At 44.5% G+C, this 15,224-nt stretch overlaps 1 protein-coding gene across 2 annotated transcripts in view; it reads right to left on the reverse strand.

Annotated features, from left to right (window-relative positions):
- Window positions 1-15,224, reverse strand: part of LOC138103982 (coiled-coil domain-containing protein 134-like) — a 46,737-nt gene that overhangs the window by 25,570 nt on the left and 5,943 nt on the right. For both annotated transcript variants that reach the window (XM_069002677.1, XM_069002663.1), the window contains exons 6-19: window positions 14,660-14,863; window positions 13,330-13,460; window positions 12,710-12,824; window positions 11,789-11,905; window positions 11,173-11,272; window positions 8,578-8,712; window positions 7,929-8,043; window positions 6,256-6,374; window positions 5,057-5,198; window positions 3,536-3,647; window positions 2,821-2,881; window positions 1,495-1,589; window positions 635-809; window positions 378-525 (exon numbers count right to left, since the gene is read on the reverse strand). In XM_069002677.1, coding sequence (XP_068858778.1) covers window positions 378-525; window positions 635-809; window positions 1,495-1,589; window positions 2,821-2,881; window positions 3,536-3,647; window positions 5,057-5,198; window positions 6,256-6,374; window positions 7,929-8,043; window positions 8,578-8,712; window positions 11,173-11,272; window positions 11,789-11,905; window positions 12,710-12,824; window positions 13,330-13,460; window positions 14,660-14,863 — 1,769 coding nt within the window. The remainder of the gene's footprint in view (window positions 1-377; window positions 526-634; window positions 810-1,494; window positions 1,590-2,820; window positions 2,882-3,535; window positions 3,648-5,056; window positions 5,199-6,255; window positions 6,375-7,928; window positions 8,044-8,577; window positions 8,713-11,172; window positions 11,273-11,788; window positions 11,906-12,709; window positions 12,825-13,329; window positions 13,461-14,659; window positions 14,864-15,224) is intronic.

Genomic DNA, 15,224 nt, shown 5'->3' on the forward strand with positions numbered 1-15,224 from the left:
TAGGCTTTATACAGAGCTCAAAGCTGTGCAGCAGCAAAGAGCCATATGGGAACACTTGAAAGCCTGCTGCAGAGGCTGGAGATGTGTTTGGGAGACTGAAGCTATGAAATTTATTATATTCCGTATGTGAATTCACAGCCTATCCAACGCATTTACACTTCCCACACATACACAAGTTTATTCTGTCAAATCTATATTCCCCTGTGGATTTTCATAGTTAACTTTCCAGAGTATAGATGCACTGCACAGTCTTCACTCATTCACTGCTCACCACCACCTATGTCAAAATACTTTCTACAAGAAGGTTGATGTGAGTGGGGAGAAACCTCAGTTTCAACAAAAAGGCTCCAAGAGGTAGGTATGAAATCTTCTTTTACCACGTCCAGGGCTTTGCCTTTGTCCTGACAGACAGCAAGGAGGTAAAGTGCAGCTCTGAGTATATGTGGAGGGGGACAGTCTCCATGGTCCTGTGCTGATAGGAGAAAATTTCTTACAGCTACAAATAATTCTGCATCTGGAACAAACCTGCATTGAAGGAGATTGGAGTGGAAACAGTAACAATAGATTGTTTTACCCACCAATACATGGTATGTAATGGCCACAAACCCACTTGCTTTGTATACTCTTGGCTCACCTGTCCCCAAAGGTGTAGGAAAAGTATAAGAGTAGTATAAAACAGTGCTGGTGGCTGCAAAGAGACTGATCCAAAGAGAAAGGCTCAGGGGTTTCAGACAGGAGGAGAAGGCTTTCAGCAATGGTGTAGTTTAACTGAGGCAGACCCTTCTGCAGGAGCTCAGACATCTCTTGCTCTAGAAATAAAACTAATATAAGCAGGCAGGAAACGATGAGGAATGTCTATGGAACAACTCCACAGTCTGCATACACTACTCACACCTCTATGATTTGGCATCAATAGTCACGTGAGAACTGATTTAACAGAGCTGGCTTTAAGGATGAAAAGACATTTCTGTCTAAGATTCCCAGCCCTTTGCTGATGCTGCCTGTGTGGTGACCAACCACTGCCAGTGGGAAAAGTGGCTCTTGTAATGTAGAAGCTTTCATCTCATTTGTTTGGGACTTACCTATTATGGAAAGTTACAGTACAGACAGGAAAGCCTTATAGAGAATGCCAAAGGGAAAAAATTACCTTAATCTGCAGATATGGGTGACTATGTGGCAAGTAATTTTGTTTCAATTAAGCATGCATAGCTGTCCTAATAAATGTCCCCATGTTAACAAAACCACAGGCAGATGAAATGCATTCTTTCAGGTAGGGTTCCAAACTCTTCTAAAGGCATTCTCTGAGTGCTACCTCCTTGCTGGACCAGACTAAAAACAAGCTGAGGGGAAAAAAAATCTCTCAATCAAGCTATGTGTGTCCTCCCTTCCCTTCTCCTTTGTCCTTTTCTAATTTTTTTTTTCACCTATTGCCTAAACAGAGGGTGGCATGGCCTCAAACTAAATGAAGCAATCTTTCTCTTTCCCCAGACTTGCCCTCCTGAGAAGTTCTCCTCTTCTCTGTGGCTGAGTAAAGGTTCAGGCATAAGCTGCAGAGGAAGCTGGAACAGGTGTGATTCAGGACAGGATTACTGTGAAGAAGAGCAGAAAGAGAGAATAAAAAAGGCTAGAAATATCCTCTTCCTACTTCTAATATCATACACTGTCTGCCAGAACCTCATTTTACTGAATGATCACATACAAGCACCTGCCCCATCACAAGAAGACTCTAGAAGCCAACCTAGGCTTCCAGGAAAATTATGAGTTCCCAGTGGACTGAGTTCACGGACTGGTGGGGGTGTGCAGTGACAACAGTGAAGATGTTCATACCCTAGGCCAATGTGAATACAGTGGGGTACTCTCACAATCATCACACCTTGTCTACACAGAGAATCCTATAAGGACAGGACCCCTAACACTGCAGAGAATGGGAGGTGTTTAAGGGTAGCTCACAATACATGATTCCACTGGCAAACAACACTTAGATTTTTTTAGCAATTACATTTCCAAGGATGAACACTGAAGAATGCCAAAATATTAAGTAAAAGGGTGAGAACAGCTCTGTTTCCAGGTATTTCTCTCTTTCCAACCATTTCCTTGCAGAACAGGACATAACCAGACATCTGTAACTCACCATCCTTAGCACAGCACACTGCTCTATTCAGAGGCCTAGATCACTCCCACCACACACCATTTACAGGCACAAATGCCCTCACTCTAAGTTCCACAGTAGTAAACTGGACTAGGAGTGCTGTGTGTTTTGTTTACTTTTTTAATGAGATACAGTCACAGGAAGGAGGAGGTAAAAGATCGCTGCAGACCAACAGAGAGTCTCCCCAGACACTCCTCAACCTAGAAATCATTGCCTCTACTACAGGAGATCCTTTGCAATGCCTGCTACTGAAGTCATCCTCCTCCCTCCCATTTCTAATACATTACCACGCCATGAGGAACAACAGCAGTGGTAGTTTTTGCCTAGGAAGCCAGAGCTCAGATGGAACTGATGCTACTGGTACTTCTCTTCGAAACACCCACTGATCTGACTAGTCCAAAGTCAGGCTGCTTTATCTCTATCTGTGCAACTCACGACAGAGCACAGAATTCTCACAATGCTGTGGAAATCCATCCACCCCCTACCCAACTGCTTCTCCCTTCTCTTACATCCAGCTCTTCCATTGTCAGTAACCATTTACATTTTTCAGTAAGACACAACCATTCTTGAGTCTTTCAGCCTCTCATCTTGCCTAATCAGGTGTATTAGATAAGGCATGATCTACTTTCCCATCTGGAAATTTTTGACTCACAGTGCACACATCACAATACCTCTGTACAGAGCAAAATCTGGCCTTCAGCTCCAGTGTCAGTCGGATGAAGGATGAGGATGCTAGACAGAAAGCAAGACAGAAATGTCAAAGGAGCAAAGAACATGTATGATAAGAAAAAGAGTAGGCAGGTCCCATAACCACCCCCGCACATCTCCATACAAGCCTGGTGAAGAGGGCAGGCCATCTCAGTAAGAATACACATATTAGGCTGTCTCTCAGAAAGCAAACTACTCCAAGTTTGGGTTGGAGGGGAGTATCCGAGATTCATTTGTTTTATCAGGAGGAGACGTGAAGATTTGCCAGTTTCACATGTTTAGAAGAGAGGAATTGTCTGTATCACCTCTCTGGTGTGTGAAGAATAAGGCATACACAAACTAAACAGGATTTCTACATAGTAAAATCCCACCAACAATTCCAGCATAATCCCTGTCTACAGGAACAGCCAATTCAATTCTGAATTATTCCAGAGGGAAGGATAAAGCTGACACAGCAGTCTTATCCAAAATAAAACCTGTCCCATCATCATTGCTACACCAAATAACTTTTCTATCCTGCTGAACATGACTATGCACTCTATTCTTACTCATATAAACACGTAATAGAATCCTCTACATAAAGTCTCAATGTTAGGCTCATTGCCTCCATAATATGCAGTAGCAGCAAGTTCCATCAGTTAAGAGCACAGAGAACATGATCCCACAATACCCTCCTACCCAGCTTCTTGGAGAACTTATTCCGCATGTTTGGCACCACTGTAAAGAGGGTATTGAGCGTTGAGACGAAAACCTCTGTCACTGACAGGCTGACAGCCCTTTCCAGATAGCTCTGTGGAAAGATGAATGGTTCAGGTGCATTAGATGCAATAAACACTGAAGGCAGCAGCCTTCTTCCGGCCTCCTGCCTGCCCAGAAAGTCAGGTTTCTAAATCCATACAGATGGAGTAGCAGTTCTTTTACCAAAATGCCTGGCAGCAGAGCAGGCTCACACAGCACTTTGAATGCAACTAACACTGCCCCCCGCCAGTGTTATGAGCTGTGCTGGTAACTCTGCAAGGCATCACACCAGACAAGAAACTTCTTCTGGATTCCAGCAGGCAACCAGTTAGGCCTTAATGCACAGTGACTGACATTACTGCCCACGTTGCCCTGGAAGTTACTGCTCTTGCAGGTCAGATGGCTAATTGTCCTACACAACATAGAACATATGTTTAAGTGCAGCTGACTTCAGCAACACCTAACACCTGTGCTTCAGCGTTTCACTGAGCAGTGGCAAACACAGGCATTTGAGCTCTCTACAGAGTCTAGCCCTGAACTGCTTAGAATAGAACGATTCAACTACTCTTGTTGAAGGTCACTAGACAATCACAGTCCATTAATTTTTACCCAAGTTAAATGAGCAAGAAACAGCACACTGACTCCAGCTTTACCAAACTGGACATGCAGTGCACCCTCCTGTCAGGGAGGAGAACAGCAGTGCCACTGCAGCTGCCTGCCAAGAGATTGGTTAAGAAAACACCAACCAAAACATCTCCAAGCTCCTAACAACTGCAAGAATCCATACACCTGTACCTGTCAAAAAGCAAAAACAAACTTTACTAAACATTAGAAACCACAACCAAAGTCCCGTTGTTTTGACAATTCTGCTTGAAGTCTCTTAGGGACAGGCCTGTATGGAGCACTAAAGCACTCATGACTCTCCACAGCTACTTTTTAAATCATGTCACTGGCCTTACTGAGGCACAATGCTTAATACTGCCCTTGCTGTGCAGACTGGGCAGCCACATCAGTACCTTCTGGGAAGAAGCATAAAAAGGAAATTGCAGGTGCAAAACATGGCTGCTCTCTGGGACACAGGCAAGTTTTGAAAAACTGGCAGAAGGGGAAACAACAGTTCAGGCACTCTTCATTTTCTGCAACATCAAGAGCTGCCATGCATCACACTACGCATCTACTTACGCATGGTAGGTAGGCTCTGGGATTGCACAGTCTGAAGAAAGACACTGATATCTACGTGGAAGCTTTACAGATTTATGCACCCTCTGAGACCATGCACTACCTGTTGCATGAACTACATAATTCCACATGTGGCTGTGGGAAAGTGACAAATGCCACAGCTGTTCTCGGTTTACTCAATGTGACCTCTTCCCAAAAAAACATTTGTGCAACCCACTCCTGGTACTTGAAAGGACCTTTCCAGGTACCCAAGGAACAGACCAAGTTCAAAAGAAATCCTACCATGACCATGGGGATGCAGAGACTGTCACAAATCCTCAACAGGAACTCAGAGAAGTTGCTTAGTGTGTCTTTGCTCTCAGAGTTGGGGGCAGTGAAAGCGTTCTCCTGGGCCATGAAGTCACCCTGGAATTCCACTGCTAACCTACAAACAGACAGTGGATAACAGAGGAAAGAGGAAACATCCTCACTCTGGAAAGGAAGTCAGGAGATACTACATTTTAATCACAATTTTCACCATAAGGGACCCACAAACACCAGATGGGTTGGAAACAGAGGAATCTGGCAACCACACTCAGTTACCTCTTGAGTGAAGCTATTAAAAGTCATCAAGGTTGCACAACAGTACACGTTGGGAAAGGAGGACTTAGTTTCTGTGAAGAAAGTATCTGCTGTTGGAAGCTCTGGTGTGGCAAGACTGGTTTTCAGCCACACCAGAGTGCCTGATGCACAATACAGCAAACCTTGTGAAAAACAACAAAGGGACCATTTAGCTGATATAAAATCCATGACAGAACCCGAGTGCCCTCTAACACCACCCCAAAACTCTGGGTCAGACTCTGGAAAGGCATGTCTGTTTCTGACTGAATTATCTCAGCCAAGCCAAGTGATGCAAGGCAAAAACTAATTTGGCCAGACCACCCTAACAACTGACCCTGATTCATCCTGATTCATACACAAACTCATCTACCACTGTCTGCTGTGCAGCTAAGGGTGCCAAATAGCTCTGATCCAGCAAAAGAGGTAAAGTTGGTGCCTATAGACCCATTCTCAGTAACAGGTAACAGACACGAGCAAATCCAAGGCCAGCATCTGGAGCAGACACATGTTTGTTAAATGGTTAATCCCCTCTGGCAGTGAAACCACATAGCACAGGAATCTGGTTTCACACATACCTTCCAATAGTTCTTACATCATCAGCAGTTTTGGTGAATTTTCAAGCAGTCCCTAAGAGCCCAAGACATGAAATAAACTGATAGGTCCCAGGCAAATTTCATGGGAGACACATCCAGGTGTCACAAAATTTTCCCTATTAATACATACCCCTCACTCTGCTGTTTCACTGACAAGTGCCATGCACTGAACTCACCTGTGATATTTCTGTGGTGGGGCTGGGTGGAGGAACACAGTCGCAAGGACAGAAGAACAGACAGACACAGACACACACCACCCATCCACATACCCTCCTGACTTATCCTCACCTGCAAGCATTTCTGAAACTTTCCAGGGTATTGAGCAAGAACTGACCCTGTCTCTGAGGAACTCTACCAAGATTTCTGTTTGCCGGGTGACTCTGAGACACTGAGAATAGGAGATCGCCCTGTTTAAAGAGAGAAGTCTTTAAAATCTTATGCTCACTTTCAGAAAAAACAGCTTTCTCCTCCGACACCAGCAGCAGGAGGAATAACAGATTTCACTTCACTCACTTCTTTCACACAATCATTTTTTTACTACTGTGCTTTCCCCAGAGAGGGCAGAGTAAAAGAGCCTGTGTGCTCTTCGTAGGGAGGACAGAATTACAGAGCTACTAATTCTGCACTGCCCTGTCTTTACAGTCTGTATTACCATGACTTGATCTAATCTGAGTTTTAAGCATTTCAGCTAATGGAGTTTCAAACCCTTCTGAGAAAACTTTGCATTTTTAAAAATTTTCTTTCTTCCAAATACTCTTCAGACAACACAGAATAGTTCTTCTCCTTGCTTAGCAATGAAATCTTAGAAGTTCTTCTACTTTGGCTCAGAGTTTTAAGCAACTATCTATGTACTAGTTCTTGTTCCCACACAGCATCCCACTGAGTTAAGCCTGAAGCCAACTGAAGCGTCAGAGTTAATCATTTGCCCAAACTGGGAACAACTTGGAACTCAAAATCTGCCTCTAAGCCTTAACCTGTTGTGGTGGTCGTCTCCATAATACCAGAGGAGGGCACATCTACATACTGGTGCCTGGCAGTTCACAACTCCTTCCCCATTTCATGCTGAGATACCTTGGCAGAGGTATAACCATTTCCCCTTTTTTCCCTTTAAACACAGCCTGGATATCCTCGCTATCTGTCTAATTTCCTTCCTGTGAAGCTCCTAATTCTGAAAAGGACACCTAGCTCTGTGTGTGTGCAAACAGACTGGCCAACACCTGCCTATGGGACAGAAAGCACTTCTGCCTTCTTCAGACAGAGAAGGCCAATATCTGGTACCACTGAACTTGGGTCTAAAGATAGTTCATCAAGAATTTGGAGTTCTGCTACTCCTTTGAGCATTGAGGTGTTCTCGTCACTACAGGCATGCGATCTAAACCTATATGGCTCTAAGCCTACAGCAAGAAGGCTCAGCCCTTGTCTTTTCACTAGCCATCTGTACCTGGGGCTCTTCTCAGAAGTGCAGAGGTCCTGACAGCACATCACACTAACTATGGATTCCAGGAACAGGAAAGGATTTATAGGTCAAATAGTGGCTAACAACTCCCTTGCTGAGGGATCACAGTCCATATACGATGACACTCTTGATCTGAATGCAGAACAAGAAATGTTCATTGCTGAAAAAAGAGATTGACCAATGCAACCTACAAGGTGGGGGCCTGACAAAGGGGAAGTTCAAACTATTTTGGAGTACTGAAAACATAAAGAGAGCAGCATGCTCAAGTGGTGCCCCACAAAACTTTGTTGATTTAGAAAGATAACATTCACCAGCATCCATCTTCATCTACTTCAAAGTCTGGTACCATTTCGAGGCAAGAGGATCAAAAGAAATAGCAGAGAACTAAATAGCCATGGGGGATGTAAGTAAGGGATGGAACATATATAAAACATCCACATAGTGTCCTAGGAAGATCATCCCCATCCTGCTCAGTCCTACCAACAAGCAACAACTTTTGACTTACTGCAGGCCTCTTACTACTCTGTGGTGGGGAAAGCTCAGCACATCGCTTCAGCACTGCCTCCAGAAGCTTCTGCAGCTCTTCATATGGGACTGGAGGGGAGCTCAGATGGTCCTTCCTTAACAAGTGAAGAGAAAGACAAGATGCACAGTCCCTGCTGGGGACATTCCACTAGGAAGGCAACACCATCAGAAGTAACTGCTCTTCTGATGGGAATATGCCATAGCCACTTCTCTCCAGCAGAGCATAGTACGGTCAAACTATCTGAATAGTGCTTTCACCCACGCATGAGCCCTCAGTGCTCTGTCTGCTCCCACTACAGTCAGGAAGCATATGACTGTCCAGAGTCTTATGCTTATTACTCTTATCAATCCGGATGGGGCACAGAGTGACAAAGCCATAGCAGGTGCTGTACAAGCCTGCCTGGAACACTAGGTCCTTGCTGCAATGACTTGCTGCCTGCCACAGCTTCATTGCTCTGGCAGCTTTCCTGAGGTGGGTGGGAAGCTGGCTCTGCTGTACCCACGCCTGCCTCAGCCACAAGTCCCACTGCAGAGCACGTTCACCCACACAGCCACAGGGGAACTGCAAAGCCCAAGACAGTATCAACAGATCTATCTGAAGAAAAGCCTGCAAATACATTCCTGCCTACCTCAGGAAAGCTGCCACAGCTTTCACAGCCTCCACCACCACCTCCAGCACTGGGCAGTTCACTGTCTCCATCAAAACATCAATGGCTTCTATACATACACCTCGGTTTGTGAATAATTTGATTTCCACTGGTTGCCTGCAAAGAGACAACAAAGTAAGCAAGGAGAACATTGTCAGAGTTAGGTAACTGTAGTGCCTTCCGTCATTTCAGCAAATGGACAGATGAGCCATGCAAGTGCAGCCATGTTTTTCAGTACTGAGAGCCAGCTGCTCACAAGGAAGTACTCTCAGACTTGAGCAGGTAGAGGGTTTGCTACAAAGAGGGAACTTCAGCCAGTCTGAAGCACTACCATGATAAAACACCCACAGCCTGGGTAACTGTGTGACTACTCCAGTGAACACTGACATGAAAAGCACAGGAAAAGAAGCTTTGCAAAATACAGTGATCTCTGTGCCTAGGACTTTATGTTCAGGACATCTGCTCTGGTATTTGTGAATTCATCAAGCAACTTATATATTTAAGTGTACAACAAACATCACCATCCTAGAATACAGATAATGACATGAGAATAGCTTCCCTCGCAGTCCTACGGCACTTCTAATGCCAGATGATGCCAGGACAGGAACCTTCACAAACTTGAAAAGTAATCAGGAAAATAAACACAATCCAACTGTTTTGACAATCCTTCTCGACAGTGAGCATTTTGGTCATCTGTGGCCCAATACCTTTGAGCATTCAGCATGAGAGCATGGAGGGACAAAGCTGTGTAAATGGCTCATTTGGCTCCAGGCAAGTCAGGTACAGTTGGGAGGGCAAACAGAAGATAGGCCGCTACATGCAGACAAGAGGCACTAACAGCCTGCCAGAGGGTCTCTCCAAAGTGAAGCAAGAAAAGCAGCACAGCATGACAGGAGCCAGATTTGGGAGCCAAAAGTATTCCCTGTTATTCAATTTTCACAGTCGTGCCTGACTAAAGCAAGCCAGGAGCACATGCTTGCATGCACAAATGGGAAAGCAAAGTGAACTTTAGTAGAAATTACACTAGTAGCCCAGTTACATGGCAAAAAGAGAACAGAGGAAGAACCACTCTTTTTAGTCACTCAGTGGGATGGAACCCAGCTTCGCAGCCACCTCACATTCTGCTGTGAGAAAAAGCTGTGAGGTGGGCATGGCAAGGAAAAGGACTTGTGGAACTCAGGCATCAGGAGCCAAGCCACAAGTGATGCACTGAACTTCCAAGTTGTTTCTACTTACACTAGGTAATTCTATTAATCCTCTGTATTTCCTTTCTTCAATCACTGACCTTCTGAAGTAAAACACATCAGGAAGAAAAAAGTCTTCACTGACTCATGCAGGGAGGAAGGGATGGAGGAGTATTGCTGACTCATTCACGATGCACAAACCCACTTTCAGTATGGTGCACTGTGATGTCTTCAGGGCCTGGGGGGAAAGTGTGAAGGGCAGCACTCTTGCAGCTTCCTGCAACCTCTCATCTTTGGGCCCCAACCTGTGCCTGCCACTTTGATTATGCTGAGAGAGACAAGGGTCACTCCAGGGAGAGCTACCCAACATTCCTGACATACTGCCAAGGGGAGCAGTATGTCCTGCGTGGACCTTACCAGAATGTGTGGCTCACTTACAAAGAGAATCCAGCTGCAAGCTAAAACCAAGAGGAGAGGTTCCAGCACGAGATCCCTTTGCCCACTATGAGAGAATAAAACATGATTTCTAAGGCAAAGCTCAGAGAAACAGAATGGGTGTGTGAGAAAATGAGAGTAACTGCACAGAGTGTTCTCTTTGTTTTACAAGCATAAATGCTGTAATTACTGTTTCCCACATCCTGGTTTCTCTTTTTGACAGATCCCACACTGGCATCACCACACTGTTCTAGCACTGTTGCTTTTTCTCCTCCTTTTTACCCAGCCACTTGCTACAAAATTGACTATGACATTTCCAAAATTCTGCTCAAGGGCTCTCTTGGGGGATCTAAGTGGCAAAAACAAGACTCTGTCACTAGCATGACAGGATAGGAACAAGATCATAGAGGCAAGAACAGGAAGCACAGAAGAAAAACAAGCCAGCGTATATTATTTCTTAGCAGAAAACAAGAGGAAAAAAGTGACAGAAGACATTAATATTTCAGCCTAGAATTTGGTTTTGCAGTTTGAATTTAGCTCAGATGATGACAGAAGACCAGAGGCCATGGAATTTGCATGCTTTGTTTTGTCACAGAGGCACACTCAGCAGGAGCTGGCCTGCTCACATACACCTGGACCTCCTGGCCTTCTCTCGTGCTCTGTCTACAGCGGAAAAGAGATTTCACCTCCCAGACTGGCAAGAAAGCAGGAAGAGGAAGATATAGTGGTGGATGCAGGCACACACAGGACAAGCTGGGAGGTTCAGAAACAACCATCATGCCCTTCTTTGCAAGAATAAAGGAGATGTGATTGTTCAGCACCATCTTTCAAACACAAAAGCTCTAAAGGTGTGTAGGTATCTGGTCTTGGAAGAAAATCTTAAAAAGCTAAAGGCCCACAGTCTCCATTTTGGGGTACCAAACTCTGCCTGTGCAAGCCTGACAGGGTATTCCCTTACCGTTTCAGTATTTCAGTGAAGAGCAGGAGCCCTTGTTTGTGCAACTCCACATTGTTCAGCAGCAGGACACCTTGGAGACTTCTCACCAGAGATTCAATGCCTGTGTATGTTCAAGAGAAGTCACGGAGACACTTTTAACTTTCCAGATTCCCAGAGGGAAGCAAAATAATTTATTTTAAAAAAGAAAGATTTGAACACTTATTCTTCTGAGCCACTGACAGAAACAACTGTCCGAAACTGTTGAGTGTTCACTCAGTGACCTGATAATATGCCTCAACCTCCACTGCTGGAGATAAGTCCCAAAAGAACAAAAGGAATTTAACCATTCTTTCTAAATCTACTCTTGGCATGTCCACAAAAATACTTAATAGTAACTCAGGGAGTGTCAATCATGATACCTGATTATTATAATGAATTAATGCTCATCAGAAACTCATTAGGACAACGACAGTGTAAATTCAAGCTACATTGGACATCACAAACATGTCTGATAGGTACTCATTTTCAGTCCTTTATCCATCCTGACTGGAAATTGTGATTGTGTGTAAAGCACTGGAATTCAGCTAGAGGCACAAGTATTACTGCAGTCACTCTGTCAGAAAGGTTGATGACTCACCATAGACGGTGTGACACTTGGAGAAGAAAAGGTGCTCTTCAGTCAGGAGGAGCAGGCAGCAGTACACTGACCAGATGAGGATTTCACTTTTACACAAGAGACACTCAAAGAGGAACTCTGCAAACACACACACACACACAAATAAGGTCACCCTGGTAAGAGCCAGGCTGCTCACAGCATGGCACAGCTGCTCCTAGAACAGAGCAGAGGAAGGAGGAGGAAATGAAGAAGCATAGCAACAGCCACAGAGAGAATGGCTGTACTACAAAATGGCAGGAATGGAGAATGGAGTAGATGTTCAGGGGTATGCTAGTCTTCAAAATAAGGTGACTGGAGAGCAGAGACCCATGGGCAGGCATGTTCCCAGTACAAACTCAGTAGGAAGGAGCTGAATTGTGGGTCTAGCCTTTGTCACAAATGAAAAGCCATAAAGCAAGCTTTACCACAGATGCAGTGACCTTTTTTTCCTCATGACTTTTACATCACCCAAAGAATTTGTATAATGAAAGTATTTCTGTCTTTTGGGATTACAGAGCAATAATAAACCATCTCCCATAGCTTCATTCTAAAGCTAAATCCTAAACCAAAATCTCAGCAAATTTGCAATATTTAGTGGAATGAGATGGAACCCCAGTTTGCTTAGACTTGTGTCTAAGGTCCTGCAAGAAGGACCTTGACCACAAGGACTTAGCCAAATTCTCTCTGTGGAAACTCCATTCTGCCTGGTGACAGCTGCTTCTAAACTTTCAGTTGAAAACATACTCTCCCTTTCAACTCCTAAAATCACATGGTATAAAATGGCCACCACACACATTATGCCACCAGTGGATCTCATGGAGCCAGCCTGATTCCTAAACCAAACACCCAGAGGTAGCTTTGATACTGGGGAATGAACAATAAGATGCTACTGCATTTGTTCACCTGGGACATCTGCATGGATAAAAGCAGGAGCATATCTGCTGGGAGAGTGAACCAGCACTGCAGCCATACAGTGAGAACTCGCTGCCTGTAACATCTCATCTCTAGTCAACAAGAGCTGTTGGGAAACAAAAGTCAAAAGGAGAAAGGAAGTCAGCTATGCAGCTATGAGTCGGAAACAGTTTGTTCTACTTTTTAAAACTTAAAACACAAATTAAAATCTCTCTTTTGGCATGTATTTCACAGATTAAACTTGCTAAGGTAAGATAAAACACAGAACCAAGGACACTCAAAAAAGCACATGAGAACCACAACAGAGTAGATCATGAGTAATAGTTCCGCCCCCATGCTTAGTCATGCTGGTGCTGCATGTTCTGTATCAGACCTCAAGTGTGAGTGAGTAAAATCAGCTAAGGCCAGGAGTAAGATTTTCCCCATTCCAGGATGCAGGAATGATGAAGGGGATCAATAGAAGCATCACCATTTTTCACTGCAGCCTCTATTGCTGGTCTTGGCAACAGAACACTCTGCTTTTTATATATACAGTGCCTCAGATAAAGATTCATTACACACCAGCAAATTATTTATGTGTACCAACAATTCACTACTACTTCAGCAATCACCTTTTTGAGAACAAGTGGCAGTGGATTTTCCCCTTCTAAAAAGTTAGGGTTCTCAGTCTCCTCCTCTGTCTTTGAATTATTCATAAGAATAGATACAAAATGGTCAGATTTCAGCAGCTCCTTCAGCAAACCTGCAAAAGTGGGCGCAAGAATGAGCACCATACTGAGCACAGTGAGGATTATATTAACACACGAGTATTTACAGACTAAGACTTGTCGCAAACTTCCTCCCCTCTCCTGGAGGTCCTCACCTCCAGATTAGGGAACTTCTTCTCACTGTGTCCCCAGATACTGCCATGACCCCCATGTATTGCAACCCCTTGTTGCTGATGCTTTTTGCTGGTCTGATCTGCTCTCTGTTCTTTCTCAGAGTCACATATGTACATGGGTGCATCTCAGGAGCCCTCTACTTGCATTATCTTCTGTTAGTAACCACACCTTAAACTGTTTCTTGGGAGAGCTCTTGACCTGCATTCTTCTCCAAGCGGTCCGTGACCCAAACAACAAGACATTTTTACTGGAACACTTCCTAGAGAGCAGGCATTTATCTTCCCCTTCTATTTTCACAGGCCCTTAAAGAAACGGCTGCCTTCAGCTAAAGGATACCCACACACCAAAAAAACTCCCTCAGTATAACAGTATAGATCACTGCTCCAGGTATTGATGAAAATCATCAGTACACATCAGTACAGATTCACACAGGGGTATCGTCTGAGCTACAGAATTCTACTGTCAAAGGAATCATAATCCATTTCTAGCAGCTGAGTAGATGAGCGGAGGAGCAATCCAGTTCTTGCTTGCCTCCTACTAGAAAAATTAATTCCCTGGATGGTTTACAAACAAGTGATGTCAGAAAGGCTGAAATTGTGCTCCCCAGCAACAGCTGAAACATGCAGTTGGAAGCACAACTGCAAGAAAGTGCCACTTCCACATTAGCTCTATAATCTAATTAACATGATGCCCCACATCTGAAGACTGTATCTTTCAGAGTCCATCCCACTGCTCTACAAAACCCACCTGCACATGCACAGTATTTGCATTCAGACACTTTGAGGGATGATCAGGCCATAGCACAAGCTCTGAAGAGATTGAAGGTTTGTCAGTGCTGGGCAAATACAAGGCATGAGGGAACACAGGGGCTTGGGGGTACTCAGCAGCAGGTCTGGACCACTTAATTGCTGTGGAGTAACAGAAAGGATTGATGGCTTTGGACAAGAAGCATAAAGATCCTCTATGGAACGACCTACATCAGAGCATCTAAACCAGCCAAGGATTTCTTCCTCATTCTGAGCCTACCCTTGCACCTTGCATTCTCTCAGCAATGTCTTACCCAAACAATTAACCTGCAGCTCCTTTGTCTGTGCACACCCCAGAGTATTCAAGAAGACACCACACAGCCTTTCTTCAAAGTGTCCTGAGAGCCATTCTGTGCCAACAGGAGAGGAGTACAGCTTGCCATACAAGTAGCAGACAGCAGCCTTTATAGCCTCATTTGGGTACGTCAAGCCCGTCAGCAGATGATCCACCAAATTATCTAGTACGAGGAACAGGAACAACAAACATTCACTGACACTTTAAAAGCACCAACCTCCTTCCCTTGAAAACTTGCAAAAGCCCACTGGACAGACTGGTGTATGCAGGTTAATGAATGCCACAATCAGGTGATGTGCTCAGCACCATTTGTCCCTCTGAGCAGAGGTACAGCAATAAACAGCTAGCGGAGCTCACTGTTCACCATATGAAGATCCATCATCCCAGCTCCCTCCACAAACAGTTCAGCTTGCTCACCAGACCCCCAAGGACCGGATCAAGGAAAAAAACCTAAAGGTATGTTGCCTGTGAGGCAGACCCACAACCCCAGTTCACAGAGGCTGCTTTTGCCTGGCTAAAAGCAT

Source organism: Aphelocoma coerulescens, chromosome 1A (genome assembly GCF_041296385.1).
Source record: "Aphelocoma coerulescens isolate FSJ_1873_10779 chromosome 1A, UR_Acoe_1.0, whole genome shotgun sequence".
Classification (NCBI taxonomy): Eukaryota; Metazoa; Chordata; class Aves; order Passeriformes; family Corvidae; genus Aphelocoma; species Aphelocoma coerulescens.